The 14,135-nt window shown below is 37.1% G+C and overlaps 1 protein-coding gene across 1 annotated transcript in view; it reads left to right on the forward strand.

The window, feature by feature from the left end:
* Positions 1 to 14,135, forward strand: part of AQR (aquarius intron-binding spliceosomal factor) — a 106,111-nt gene that overhangs the window by 50,402 nt on the left and 41,574 nt on the right. The window contains exons 17-22 of the mRNA XM_060619009.3: positions 57 to 198; positions 3,268 to 3,446; positions 6,761 to 6,928; positions 8,211 to 8,380; positions 11,767 to 12,008; positions 13,476 to 13,622. Coding sequence (XP_060474992.1) covers positions 57 to 198; positions 3,268 to 3,446; positions 6,761 to 6,928; positions 8,211 to 8,380; positions 11,767 to 12,008; positions 13,476 to 13,622 — 1,048 coding nt within the window. The remainder of the gene's footprint in view (positions 1 to 56; positions 199 to 3,267; positions 3,447 to 6,760; positions 6,929 to 8,210; positions 8,381 to 11,766; positions 12,009 to 13,475; positions 13,623 to 14,135) is intronic.

Raw genomic sequence — 14,135 nt, forward strand, 5'->3', positions numbered from 1 at the left:
AGTACAGCTGTCTGAGTAAGAGAATAATTTGGATGTGGATGTTGTTTCTTTTTCAGGTTGTCTTGCTCTTCCCAAGTTGAATTTGCAATTTTTGACTCTCCATGATTACCTTCTAAGGAACTTTAATCTCTTCCGCTTAGAATCAACTTACGAAATTAGGCAGGACATCGAGGATAGTGTCAGCAGAATGAAGCCATGGTTAGTAAATTGGTTCCATTTGTAGTGAAGAGATGCAAACCGTGACATACCTCTGTCAGAAACCTCATAAGTGTGTTTAGAAATAGTATACCTGGCTTGTAGATGCCCTCCAAAATATGATATTTATTCTTTGAGAAATTGTCTGATTTCTGTAAATTTACTCTTTGAGAAATTCCCTAAATTCTCTAATGTGGATTAGAGTATATCAAAAGTGATAAAATATAAAATATGTATCTGGATCCTTGGGGGTGGGGGACTGGAAATAAGATAAGCGGGGAGAGGTCATCATTCTTGGGGACAGGGAAGAAGTGTAGAGGAGAGTAGGTTGAACATGAGTAAAAGGGTAAAGAGGGAGGGTATGGGCTGACCCAGGCGGCCTATACTAGGGCAGGACGGTTTAAATCCTGGGAGGTTATAATAAAGGGGTCTTCTGCTACCCCAGCTGCTCTTGTGGCTGTCACCAGTACCTCAGTTAGCCTCTCTAAGGGACCTGACAAGAGATGAGGAGCATTGCTGAGCATCACATGGAATGGAACGTTGGGAAGTCTTCCTTGGCCCTCCATCCATAGATTACCTTGAAGAGACTAAATCAGTATTTATTTGGGGGCCTGTGAGTAGGGCTTATTATTTGATGAAGTCTTCTGCTTAAACTCCCTGCCTGCTAGCTCATGTCTGGAATTCCATTAGCTAAGAAAAGACTTTCATTCTAATTATTGGAAGCAGCTGTGCATTAGGAGATTTGTGGAGGTTAGTTTTGCGTTTTAGACATGACTTTATGTCCTTCATTTATTATTTGATTCTAAGTATGAAATTGATGAGGGTAAGTTATATACCACAAGTGACCATAAACTAGTAAAATTAATTCTGTAAAATGAATTTTTATTATAGTCCTACCATGCGTGCACATATAATTATGCTGCATTCTGTATGCAAAGCTTAACACTTTTTGAATATGAACTGATGCAGGTATTTTCCAGGCTTCTCTCCTTACTAATTACAGAGAGCTACACGGACACTGTGATTATGATCTATTTTTTTCACTTCCACATTTTATTTCATACACACTTCTATTTTTTAATTAATTATTATGTGAAAAGTTATTCTGGGTGAGACTATAAAACACAACATAAAGTATTTTTGACTTAATGATCAGTTGAGTCAGTAGGCAGGCTAGCACTGTGAGATTTGTATACTCACTGGCTGATCATCCCTGCCCACAGCTTTGCTGAAATTATTGCCTATTGTTTGGACCCCGGGGGGAGTGTTTGATCGGAAGCTTCCTTTCAGTTTATGGTTACCTTGCGTGTATATGCTCAGATTCTGGACCTAATTTTGGCCATTTTGCAAACTAGGGATTTATTAATTAGCAGATTATCAAATAGAATTCACTTATATTTTACTTAAATGTCAAATAAGCCAAAAATACTTAGAGTTCTTCTGGTCTATTAACAAAGGAAATTTTTTTAACTTACATTATTTTCTGCTAAGGAGGAAAAATATCATTTTTGAGAGTTTTAACTTGTGATAATAAACTTTTCTAGATTTTCATAAAAATGATGAGATCTAGGGGCACCTGGGTGGCTCATTTGTTTGAGTTTCCGATTGTGGCTCAGGTCATGATTCTTGCATTTGTGAGTTCAAGCCCTGCATTGTGCTCGCTGCTGTCAGTATAGAGCCCACTTTGGATCCTCTGTCCCCCTTTCTCGCCACCCTGTCTCAAAATAAATAAACATTAAAAGAAAAAGATGAGATCTAAAAAGAGGCCAGACTTCTTTCTGCTCGTGTGTGCTGAAGGTGGAGAAGAGAGGCATTTTTACTCAGTGCATGGTTCTAATGATCATGTTTTCAGGCTGCTAAAACCACTGAGCAACATACAGGCAGAAATCTGTCCTCTTTAATGCTTCATGTTGCAGGTAGATTTTCTAAGCAGAAGTTGGGGAGAATAGATTAGTGGTTGCCTGGGTGTAGGAACAGGATTGACTGTAGTCAGATGAGAGGGATCTTTTATACATAGGATGGAAATGTTCTCAAATTACATTGTGGTGATGGATGCACAACCCTGCAAATTTACCAAAAATCATTGAAATGTGTGCATTTACAGTGAATGAATTTTATGGTGTATAAACTAATACTGTAGTAAAATTGTAAAAAATGGAGGAGGTGATAGTTATTACCTTTTAGAAATTGTACTAAGCAAGTCACTGGATGCAGAACATTTGTTTTTAATTAGTTTTACTCTTTGATATTACAAAATGTGTAGGTTTTTTCTTATAACACAAAGACTTTACATGGAATATAGCTTTTCTTTATCTGTGTAAGCATGTTAGTTTTGGCAGTGCTTTCCAGTTTGGGAGTGTGGCTACAGAATCTATGTTACAGATTTCCCAGATATACTACTTAATGTAAAATTTAAAGCACTACTTAGACTAAGAAGAAATAATGGGTATTTGAATGTTACTGATTCTGATTATTACAACTAGCTTATTTGTACCCCTAATTCATGGCAGCATCTTTTAAATGATTTAACTATTACGCCCTAAAGCAAGCATTTGCATAGATATTAATCATTTGTTGGTTTGGTTTTAATTTTTAAAATTCTAGCTTGTTCTAAAACAGCTTATAGAAATACCTATACATAAAATGGAAATAGTTGTGACTATCTTGATGAAAAGAGGAAGAGGATAAGAATATAAACTAAAGCTAACTATGCTAGATTATTATTATAATCTAGGTTATTCTATCATTATAATAGATTATTCTTTGACAGCATGGCTCTGCTCTTATGTATATAGTTACCTTTTTTTCCTGGGTGTGTGTAGGCTCCTCCTCCTTTGTCCCTTTCTTTACTGGACCATGTTTGCCAATTCATACTGTTGAATATATTCCTTATATATTGGGACTTGGTTTTTGTTTTTTGTTTTTTTGTTTTTAAGTTTATTAGTAAGAGTTACTAATGTCAGGGCTTAGTTAGGAGCTAAACATGTATTCCTCCTTACTAATTGTACTTGTCCCAAAGTTGGGGAAAAGTCCTTTTTTGTTTGAGTAATCATGCACTTTTTTGGTTTTCAGGCAGTCTGAGTATGGTGGTGTAGTGTTTGGTGGCTGGGCACGAATGGCCCAGCCTATTGTCGCTTTCACTGTGGTTGAGGTTGCCAAGCCCAACATAGGTGAAAACTGGCCAACCCGAGTTCGTGCGGATGTTACCATCAATCTGAATGTCAGAGATCATATCAAAGATGAATGGGAAGGTAATTCTCTATTTCAAAAAGTAAAGCTACCTTTTGCCTTTATAGTTTATAGATTTTCACTTAGAAAATTGGCAAAACACTTGTACTAAATATTACCCTTCTAAACATTGTCTTTATATTCATTAGTAGTAAAAATAACAAGGATCATATAAGAATCATTAAATGTCTCAATACTTTAATAAAAAGCATAAAAGAGCATACATATCACAGTATTTTGAAAATTGCTGTTTGCGAAGCTGAGATGAGAGCTCTTTAAATGTCACATATAGTAAGATGATATTTATGAATTTGTAGGATTGGTATAAAAAGAATTAAAATATTACTGTTTGCTAAAGAAGGGGGGGGGACAGCCCATGTATAACTTGTACACATGCAGAGTTATTATGGAAAATTGGTATTTTTAAGAGATAAAGCAGCCAGAGTGAAGAGAATAGGGATGTATATGGTTGGTGGAAAATAAAGACACAATATCAAAATTAGACAAACTCAAAAGCAGTTCTAAGGGGATCTGGGAAAACAACTCAGAGAGAAATAATGGTTTATTTGCACCAAAGGGAGGAAGTCAGATAAAAAATTAGTGGTATTAAATGTATTCAAGGATAGATAATAGATGCAGAGAAATTGAATGACTTATTTCCCCTGCTCTTTCCTAGGCAAGATTTTAGGAACAGGAGTTCCATGTCACTGTGAATTTTATGTAGAGGCAAATATGTTCGTAGTTAGTAAGACAAATAAAGAGTTAAAACATTGATAACACCTGTACCAGAAATGGCACGTGAACTAATTTTTAAGTGGCACTTTTATGTTTTTCCCCCAGCTGTCTATGAGAGCTCTTGCTTGCTGTCCTGTTGTGAGAAACAGTAGCTGGCAGATTTCATCTCCATCCACCTTCTTGGCATGCCAGAAGGAAAAGGATAGTCCCTTAATGGATCAGTTTTCAGAAATTACTACTCCCAACATAGCTGTTTATAACCTTAGGGACTATATGATATGTTTATCCAGCAATTCTGAAGGAATTCAGCAGCAAAGCTGGCCAGATGCTTAACAGATGGCCACTGTAGTGGGTATAGTTGTAACAGATTGTTTTGGTGACTCCTGTATCCTTCAAAAGAGTTCCAATCTAATCTAGTGCATCACACATCTAGAATAATGTACACCTTTATTGTTGCTGAACCTTAAGAAAGGCATTAAGTTGCTGGAGAAGGTTTTATACTTAATACCTTTGACGCTTAAGGAGGTATTAAAATAAACACTGTTTTACACAGTTACCTAAACTCCTTTCCTTTATTACTTTGGAGGCTTCTATCAGAAGGACGTTAAATAGTCTTTTTTGTTTTTCTCTTTCATTCTTTTAAACACAGGCCTCTGATGGAATGAGAAATCTAATGGGTCAATTTTGATGAACAAGTTAGGGAACAGTAGGGTACTATAGAACAGTATATTCATTTTCCTATTATGGGGCATGGTGGGGAGAAAAGTGTTTCCTGGGAGGCCAGAGCCAAAATTCAGGCCCTGTGTTGATCACAGATGGATTAACTAAATAGAAAATGGAGGCAAAAAATCAGAGGGGAGTTCTATAAGTACTAATGAATATTGTCCTGTAGGAACAGGATAGTTTTGAAGAGTTTAAGTTGAATATATAAAGCACTCTTCTTGTTCCTTCAAAAAGGTATGAAGCTCAGGCCCTTAAATACCCCATTTAAAATTAAGGAAACTGAATTATGAAACAGGAATGCTGGATTCTGCTCTAGAGGGCACAGCCAGGACAGAGTAGGTACATACAGATGGTTGAAGGAGAAAGATAGTTGAGCTGTTCTCTAAGTTGTTTTTTGTTTGTTTGTTTTTTATGTAGATATGAGATGTCCCACAGTAAAATGATCTGCTTTAGCAGGGAATAGGCAGTCATCCATCAGTGGTGCCAAAAAGTGACATTGGTGGGGACCTCATTACTTCTTTTTGTTTTTTAATTTTTTTTTTTTTAATGTTTGTTTATTTTTGAGAGAGACAGAGACAGAATGCGAGTGGGTTAGGGGCAGAGAGAGAGGGAGACACAGAATCCGAAGCAGGCTCCCAGGCTCCAAGCTGTCAGCATAGAGCCCGACGCCGGGCTCAAACTCAAGAGCCGTGAGATCATGACCTGAGCCGAAGTCAGACGCTCAACCGACTGAGCCACCCAGGTGCCCCGGACCTAATTACTTCTCAGGGCCACTTTGACTCTAAGACTTAGAAGTTGTAATGAGTTGTGCAGATCAGAAATCCTAAAGGCAGTACAACTCAGATAGTAGAATAGTTCCCCTTCTCATCACTTCTCCTGCTTCTTTACATAGAATTTGTTGGGAAATAAGCAATGAAGTTATTATCAGAATCAGAATTGTTTCTAGCACACGTAAACCCCACTCCATATTAAAACAAACCAGAATGGTCCCAGTACTGTTAACCACGCACTGACTGAAATTGCTGATTTGATTTAGTTGTAGATCTTATTACCAAGATCTTATTACCAAGATAAGCAAGCAGACCATTTAAGTTTGCATTTACGTCCTACATTGGCTAACAGAACGAATCAGGAAAGAAATGAAGATTAAGTGGTGTGACATTACATGATATGAGATCTAATTTTGCGTCCCTTGTGTTCCCATGTGTCTACTTTTAGTAGAGCGGGGGATTCAGTTGAGTCTAGTATTTGATGTAATGATTAAGAAGCTATGGACTTTGGCACAAGTTTCCTATTTCTTGACATTTACCTTTAAAAATGTTAAGTATTTGCCAAACGAAACTATATATTCAACATGTTCTCAGGATGGTATCTATAAACAATGCTTTTGTGCCTTGTTAAATTATTCTTGAATTGACCTCTTTCGGGGAGTGCAGTTAAACTGTTATTGGAATGGCAGTGATGGATAGTTTAAACCGATGTTAGAAACCTGCTGAATATGACATAGATGGACTATATGCCAGCCATATTTTTGGTTACTTATTAAGAATGTTAAAAATAAGAATGATGACGAGCATCCAATTTTGGAGCTGTAACATGACTTGGAGGGCTTATTCGGTAACGTATTCATGGCATAAAAGTTTCTAATTTTAATATAAAGAGAAATTTTCGTTTAATTATTGCTGTCAGACATTGAGTATTAAAGATGATAGGAAAAAACCCGTAATTATATTATAATGCAAATGTAATCATCGATCGCATCTGGTATTTTAAATGTTTCTTAGATCTCTATTCCAAAGATAAGAGGATGAGAATTTGCCAACAAAAGACTGAAAACAAGAACATTCTAGTAAGTGAAAGCATCTTTATGTTTTACCAGGTCTTCGTAAGCATGATGTCTGTTTTTTAATTACCGTGCGTCCCACAAAACCGTATGGTACCAAGTTTGACCGGAGGAGACCTTTTATTGAGCAGATTGGCCTGGTTTATGTCAGAGGCTGTGAAATCCAGGGCATGCTAGATGATAAAGGGCGTGTCATTGAAGACGGTATGGTGATCTATATTTTTGAAAGAGAGTGTGTACATAATGATAAAATTCTTCACCTTTTTTCCTTTTTGCATCTTAAGTAGTATTTTTTAGTTGTTTTACATAATAAGTCATCACAAAAGGATTATGTATAAAATATGTGTAAGTTACCTACTACCCAGTTTTAGAAATAATAATATGGTTTCTAAACTTTTTATTAGATATTGGAAAGGACAGGATCTTTTGAAGTTACCTTTATTTAAAATTTTTGTAATACTTTGCAGTATTGCTTTTTAAAACCTCTAAACACCTCTTATGACATATTTGCCTAGTGTTTTAAGTTTTATTGTTTTGATTCATTGTAGCAGTGGCTCTCAGTTGGGATTAATACTACCCTTTATTCTGAAATGTATGGTGCTATTTATATTGTCATATGACCGGGGTAGGGTTGGGGAGGGTGAGCTATTGGCATTCGACAAATGGGGGCTCGGGATGCTAAACATCTAAACAGAACTGCCTTGTCTAAGGAATTGTCATACCTAAGATGCAGAGACATTACCCATTTAGAAATACCATCTTACAGGGTTAGTCAGCTCTTTGATTTCTTAGATTGATTTTTCTTTGAAATTCTCTCATTGATTATCATTGATTTTTCTTTGAAATTCTTTCTTACGTTGTCTTGACTTGGTACAGCTGTTAGATTATATATGCATCTGTGTCCAGTGCTTACTTTCCAATTTGTTTACTAAACTTCTCTCAGAACTAGAATTAACCTCTACCACCTGTGATTTTAAGATTGCACCATTGCTCAAAAGTGCTGATAATTAAACTAATCTTATTACTAGAATAAGAGAAAATGGGAAAGGTGGAATAAACATAAGGCCACATATCGGGACCAGAGTTAGAGGTCTAAGACAAAAAGAAAGGAAATTTCCTTTCACACTGGTGATATTAGGAATGGTATGTGGATGACAAAAGTAATCAGCCAAGTAAGGCGGTGGTAGGAGCTATGAGTGACTGACAAAGTTGTTTGACTTCTAGGGCTCTTATTTTGTTTGAGGACATAGATAACTGCAGTCTGTGGCATTGCATCATAAACATTACGTGACTATTCTGGGAAAAGAAATAGCAAGAATTTAAGAAAAGGAGGAAATATTTTCAGCTTCGTAGCATCTACTCAGGGGAATGACTGGAGTTAACTCTGGACAGTTTACTCATCATTTCTAGAAAAGGAATACTGCTGACTTATTTTGATACTTGAAAAGTGTGTATTTCGTTTACCAAATCTTTTCAAAATGTCTAGGACCTGAGCCAAGACCCAATCTTAGAGGAGAGTCAAGGACATTTAGAGTGTTTTTGGATCCAAACCAGTATCAACAAGATATGACCAATACTATACAAAATGGGGCAGAAGATGTGTACGAAACTTTCAATATCATAATGAGGAGAAAGCCAAAGGAAAATAACTTTAAGGTAATTTTTAAGCTGTGTGTAACTAAAAGTAGTACTATGTTTAATTTGAATAACTTCTAAAACGTAAATACATAGATATGAAGTAAAAATGATTCGTTAAGAAAATGATCAACTGCTTTTGATTCTAAACAGTTCTTTTAAATTTTTCCCTATAGACTAAATATAAAAACTTAAGAAAATATATTTACTAAATCTGTGTTGTCTTTTGATGAGTGTAGAAACTTAAAATATAAATTAAGCCAGGTCAGACTCCTTCCTTGCTGTTGGTATATTAGATACTCAGTATGGCCAGTATGAGGTAAAGAAACTGCTTGTTTATGTATTTACTGGGAGTTCTTTTTTAAATCAAAAGTAAGTGTACTTCCAAATCACTTTACAAATACAGATGTGATACCTCAGGGCTCTGAATTGCTGTGATAAAACATGTTCATTGTTTACTCATTAGCAGGAAAAGAAAGGTTTAGGGGCTGGAGAGTTTTACTTTCATAACTTAATGGAGACAAGGAGTTTTGATAAAAGAAGATTCTTTATTATTGGAAAGTGTATTACAAAACGTAAACGTTGAGCGATTTTTAGCATTTGGTAATGCTAGCTTCGGCACAAGTGCCTTTCTTCATTCTCTCCCCCAAAACAGTGCTTCTACATTATCGCTTTATCATCTTTTTTTTTTCCTTTTCTTATGATTATAAAAAGAAGACCTCACATATGAAGGAATCTATTCTCCATTTAGCCCTGTTGTTGAAGATGAAACAGTGGAAGTACTCTTGATTTCTTTTTGTCTCCCGCTGCACATCCAGTCCATCAGTCAGTTTGATTAGCTCACCACCTCCACTGATGCCACGTCGAAGATACCTTCATCGCTCACATCCCTGCTTCCATTCTTGACCGCCTCTCCCCTTACGCTATTCTCCACATAGCGACCGAATGCAAATTATGCCCTGGTACCCCTGTTCAGCTCTTTTTAATGGTTTGCCATCACAGTAGAAAGTTACCGCCATAATCCAAGAGGCCCCTTCATTATCTGTCCTCTGGCCACCTCTCCCAACATCATTTTCTAACACCTATCTCTGATTCAGTCCATGCCAGCTTCACTGACCTTTTTGCTATTCTTCAATAACCCATACCTTTTTTACATGGTGTTCCCTCTACCAACACAGTCTTCCTCCCAGGGATTTACGTGCTTCGCTCCCTCACTTTGTGTGGGCAGCTCTGCTTAGATGTTACCTCCTGTGGGAGCTTTTTCAGGAAACCCCCACCGAAAGTGGCATCCCCCCTTCTCATCAGTCTTAATCCAATTATCTGTATCTTTCCTCACAGCTTTTATTATACCTGCTGGTTATATATTTGTTATTTATCTGACTTCACCATTAGAATGCAGGTCTATGAGGGCAGGGTCTCTGTTTCTCAGTAATGACCGGATTTCAGTCACTGTACTAAAAATGAAAAAAAGTTCCTTGTGTTCATTCATTTGACCGGTTTATTTAATGCCCACTGTGTGTCTGGCATTGTCCTGAGTTATATGGAGTCAGTAAAGATGAGTAAGACACAGCTTAGACTTTTAGAGAGTTTAGACTACCAATAAGGGAAGTTAAAAATACAAACAGATAACTAAGTTGAAGTGTTTAAAGGTACCAAAAGTCATAAGAAGGATACAGGTAAAAGTGCCATGGAAGTAGCGCCTGCCTGGCTCAGTTGAAAGAGCACGTGACTCTTGATCTCTGGGTCGTGAGTTTGAGCCCCACATTGAGTGTAGAGATTACTAAAAAAAAAAAAAAATAAACTTCAACAACAACCAGAAAGTATCATGGAAGATCAAAAGGCATTCAGGTTCCTATCCAAGAAATGGGCAGTGATTAACTCAACCTGTGTTTGGGAAAGGACGAATGCTCTTTTGGTGTGTTTGGTGTTTTGTTATATACCTGGGCAGCATCCCTTATTTCCTTCTCTCTTTTCCAGTCCATACAGCCTGTTCTGACCTGGATATTTTATTTCTTGCCTGAATAGTTGCACTACATAGCTTACTCTGCCCTACCTTTGTTCTCCTCGTCAGTCACCTATTTTTCATGTGCTTCCGCTGACCATTTCACTCTGCTTCTCAAAACATTTCTGTGACTTTCCATTAATGATGAAATAAACCAAAGCTCCTTCACAGATCCTTTACTTTGAGCTAAATTGAAATGCCACCTTCCTCCATGAAACCTTGCCTAAGGTCAAAAGTCTCCCCTCCATGCATCTCTCACCTACTCGGAACTGTGTTCCCATTGTATTTTGGAATATTCTTTACCATTTGCCATATTCTGCTGTGTAGTGTCATTGCTAAGAACATATTTTATCTCCCTACTAAAATTTTAATTTTCTTAGAGAGTAGAGCTCTCATTTTATCCATCATTATGTGAACATATTCATCTGTCCATCCAGTGTTTTTACCCATCTCATGGTCAAATTTCCTAGATCCCTGCTCTCATGGAAATGATATTTCTAGTGGGGATTATACAGATGACAAACAGATAACTACATACATGAAAAGAGAATTTCAGGTAGCGATTAGTACAAGAAAATAAAACAAGGTGATGTGATGAGAGTGTGATTAACGTATGCCATCCTGTTACTTTGTTATCCTGTTGGAGTATTTAGCATTTATGATATAAAAATGGTTGGTTTGGTTATTTTATTCCTTGAAATTAATAGCCTAGCCTTCTGATTTTCATATGTGAGATAGATCGCTGTGTCAAAGTAATTATTGGAAAGTCTAAGAGTTTGCCTTGACCATGTATATGTTAACTACTATAATGACTTTTTATTGTAGAGTATTTCTTCCATTTTGAAATTTGACATTTCATTTTTACCATTTGTCTGCTTTCCTTTTTATTTCCTATTTCTTCTAACAGTGTTAATTTTAATATATTTAAATTATGGTATGTTTCACAATTGAGGCATATGTTGATATGCTTCTGGTTGGGTGTTGTCTTAGCACTGAGGAACTATGGAATATAAAGAGGAGAAAGCTCCAGGAGTTTCCAAGAGGAAGCGTCCGCTTTAAGGGTTTGTTCTATAATGTTTTCTTGCTGTTGTATAGTCTTGATCAGATTTTCATTATGTCCAGCAGGAGTCAAGTGGTAAACTCATTTATGACATTCTGTCTAAATCAACTCCTAACGGATAAACTGTTCTTGCTAAGTTTGGTCTTTTGTTTAACTCAGTGTATGGTATCAGCTGAAAATATAGCTGTTGATTCAGTCTAGCCAAGCACCTGTCAGCAGAAAATAGCTTCTTGCCTTGAAACACTCGGGAATTCTGGATTAGTGCAGCCGGCTCTGCATTCCACTGAAGTGCAAATGTTTGGGATGTCTTCTTGACACAACTCTTTTCTCTCCTTTCACTGACAGGCTGTGCTGGAGACCATTCGGAACCTGATGAATACTGATTGCGTGGTACCTGACTGGCTGCACGACATCATTTTAGGTTATGGGGATCCAAGTAGTGCACATTATTCAAAAATGCCCAATCAGATTGCCACTCTTGATTTCAATGATACGTTTCTTTCCATTGACCATTTAAAAAGCAGCTTTCCTGGTCATAATGTCAAAGTAACTGTGGATGACCCAGCTCTGCAGATCCCGCCTTTCAGGTAATGTCAGCACTGGATATATTCCTTTCAGGCTTTCGGTAGCCAACCTCAGATAGGCCATCAGACTGCAGCTAACGTTTTGACTGTCTTGATTTTGTTTGGGCACTCTACCTTCACCATGTAGTGACAGGGATACATTTATTTTATTTGACTTGTTTCTCATTCTTAGTACAGCAACTATTTTAAGCCCATAATAAAAGTAGCCTCACATCTAGTAAGGGATAAGTAAATGCTTGTTGTCTGAAGAGTATTGTATAAACATATTTATAGCATTTGACTGAAGAAACATGGGGCGCCTGGGTGGCTCAGTCAGTTGGGTGTGTGGCTGTTGATTTCAGCTTAGGTCATGATCTCACAGTTCGTGAGATGGAGCCCCGCGTCAGGATCTGTGCTGACAGTGCGGAGCCTGCTTTGGATTCTCTCTCTGATTCTCCCCTACTCACACCAGTATGTTCCCTCTTTTTCTCTCCCACTCTCTCTCAAAATAAATAAACATTAAAAAAAATATGTCTTTGCAAATTATGCATAATCTGGTATATTTCCTAATTAATGGACACACCCATGGGATATTGAACTTTCTTTTGTTTTTTCAGGGAAAAATTGTTTTTCTTTTAAGCTTTCTTACTCCACAAAATTTAAATATTCGCAATATAGTTATATGTAATGTTAAAGGAGCTTTGGTTTTAAATTGTGACTAGAAATGGAACAAAGAACCTGATGCAACTCCTCACTCTTCCCTGAATTCTCTTGTGTGGAAAAGCCGCACACAGAGAATTAGTTTTTTTAGTTTAATTTTAAGGTATTTGTTGATTTCCCCAGGTGCCTAGGGAGAGTCACCTCCTGAGGTATCCCTGACCCCAAGCTAAGAACTCTGCCCCGCATGCCCCTCTCCACCCCCAGTCTTCCATGGAAAGCTAAAGCTTTTACTTTGAGATTGAAAGTATTAACCCTTACTGGTATATCTGCCTTAAAGGCTTGATATTCCACAGTGTTATAACAGGGCTCCAACTTGTCTGTCTAGTTTTCTCTATTGTATCCATTCTGGCAAAACTGGCCACTTGTACTTGAACCTGTATATAGTCTTACTTCTTCCTAGACTAGCTTCTCTCCCATGTTTATATGTCTAAGTTCTTTGAAACTCATCTTTGATGCCATCCCTCCCATGAAGCCTTTTCTGATTTAAGGAGGGACAATGTGTAAAGCACTTACAGTGCATGGACATAAGTATGTAAATCCTGCTTCTTTGATTCTCCCTTGTTCAGCTGACTTTTTCTTATCTGAACTCCATGAACACACATTTTAGTGCTTGTATGTCTGCTCTTTTCAGAATGTGTGTACAGATAGTGAGTTCCGTTAAGCCATACGTGTTTCTTTCTGGTCTGATTATCCTCCATACAATGTCATGCACAAGGTAGGTGCTTGGGAAATTGTTAATTCTAAAAGTGAACAAACATTTTGGTCTTGTAGGATAACCTTTCCAGTAAGGAGTGGAAAAGGAAAGAAAAGGAAAGATACAGATGGTGAAGATGAAGACTCCGAAGAGGCGAAAACCTTAATTGTTGAACCTCATGTCATTCCCAATAGGGGCCCTTATCCTTATAACCAACCCAAACGGTAATTTTACTATCTGTGTTAATTGTAATAATGAATAATAGTTTGCTATTTTGTATTAATAATGTTTAAAAATTTACTTATCCTTTAAAAATCCCAGGAAACTTAGGTTTCTGGACCCTTTTTCCTTGTATTCTGTCAGCTAGATAGCTCAGACATTTTTGGCCGTTCTGTAGTCATATTTCCAAAAGAAACATTTTCAGGTCCTATGAACAATAAATGTTAGAGGGCTACCTTAATTTGAGCACAGTGTTCTTACTTCATGGCCATGTGCTATATGTAGCAGCTACCCTCATGCATGTTTGCCAGGACTATTACACTGGCATTATATTTGGTATTACATTGGGAATTGGAACTTTGACATTCCAAGTGAGATATTGGTTGGGCTAAGTGTATTGAAAAATAACTGTAGTCTTTTCTTTCTGTAAGATTCACTCAGTTTCAGTTGGTCTGTAGAGGGGTAGGGGTGAAGGAAATCATTTAGAAGAGACTGGTTCAGTCATGTAAGATGTAAAA

This window comes from Panthera onca, chromosome B3 (assembly GCF_046562875.1).
Source record: "Panthera onca isolate mPanOnc1 chromosome B3, mPanOnc1 haplotype 2, whole genome shotgun sequence".
In the NCBI taxonomy this organism is placed as follows: domain Eukaryota; kingdom Metazoa; phylum Chordata; class Mammalia; order Carnivora; family Felidae; genus Panthera; species Panthera onca.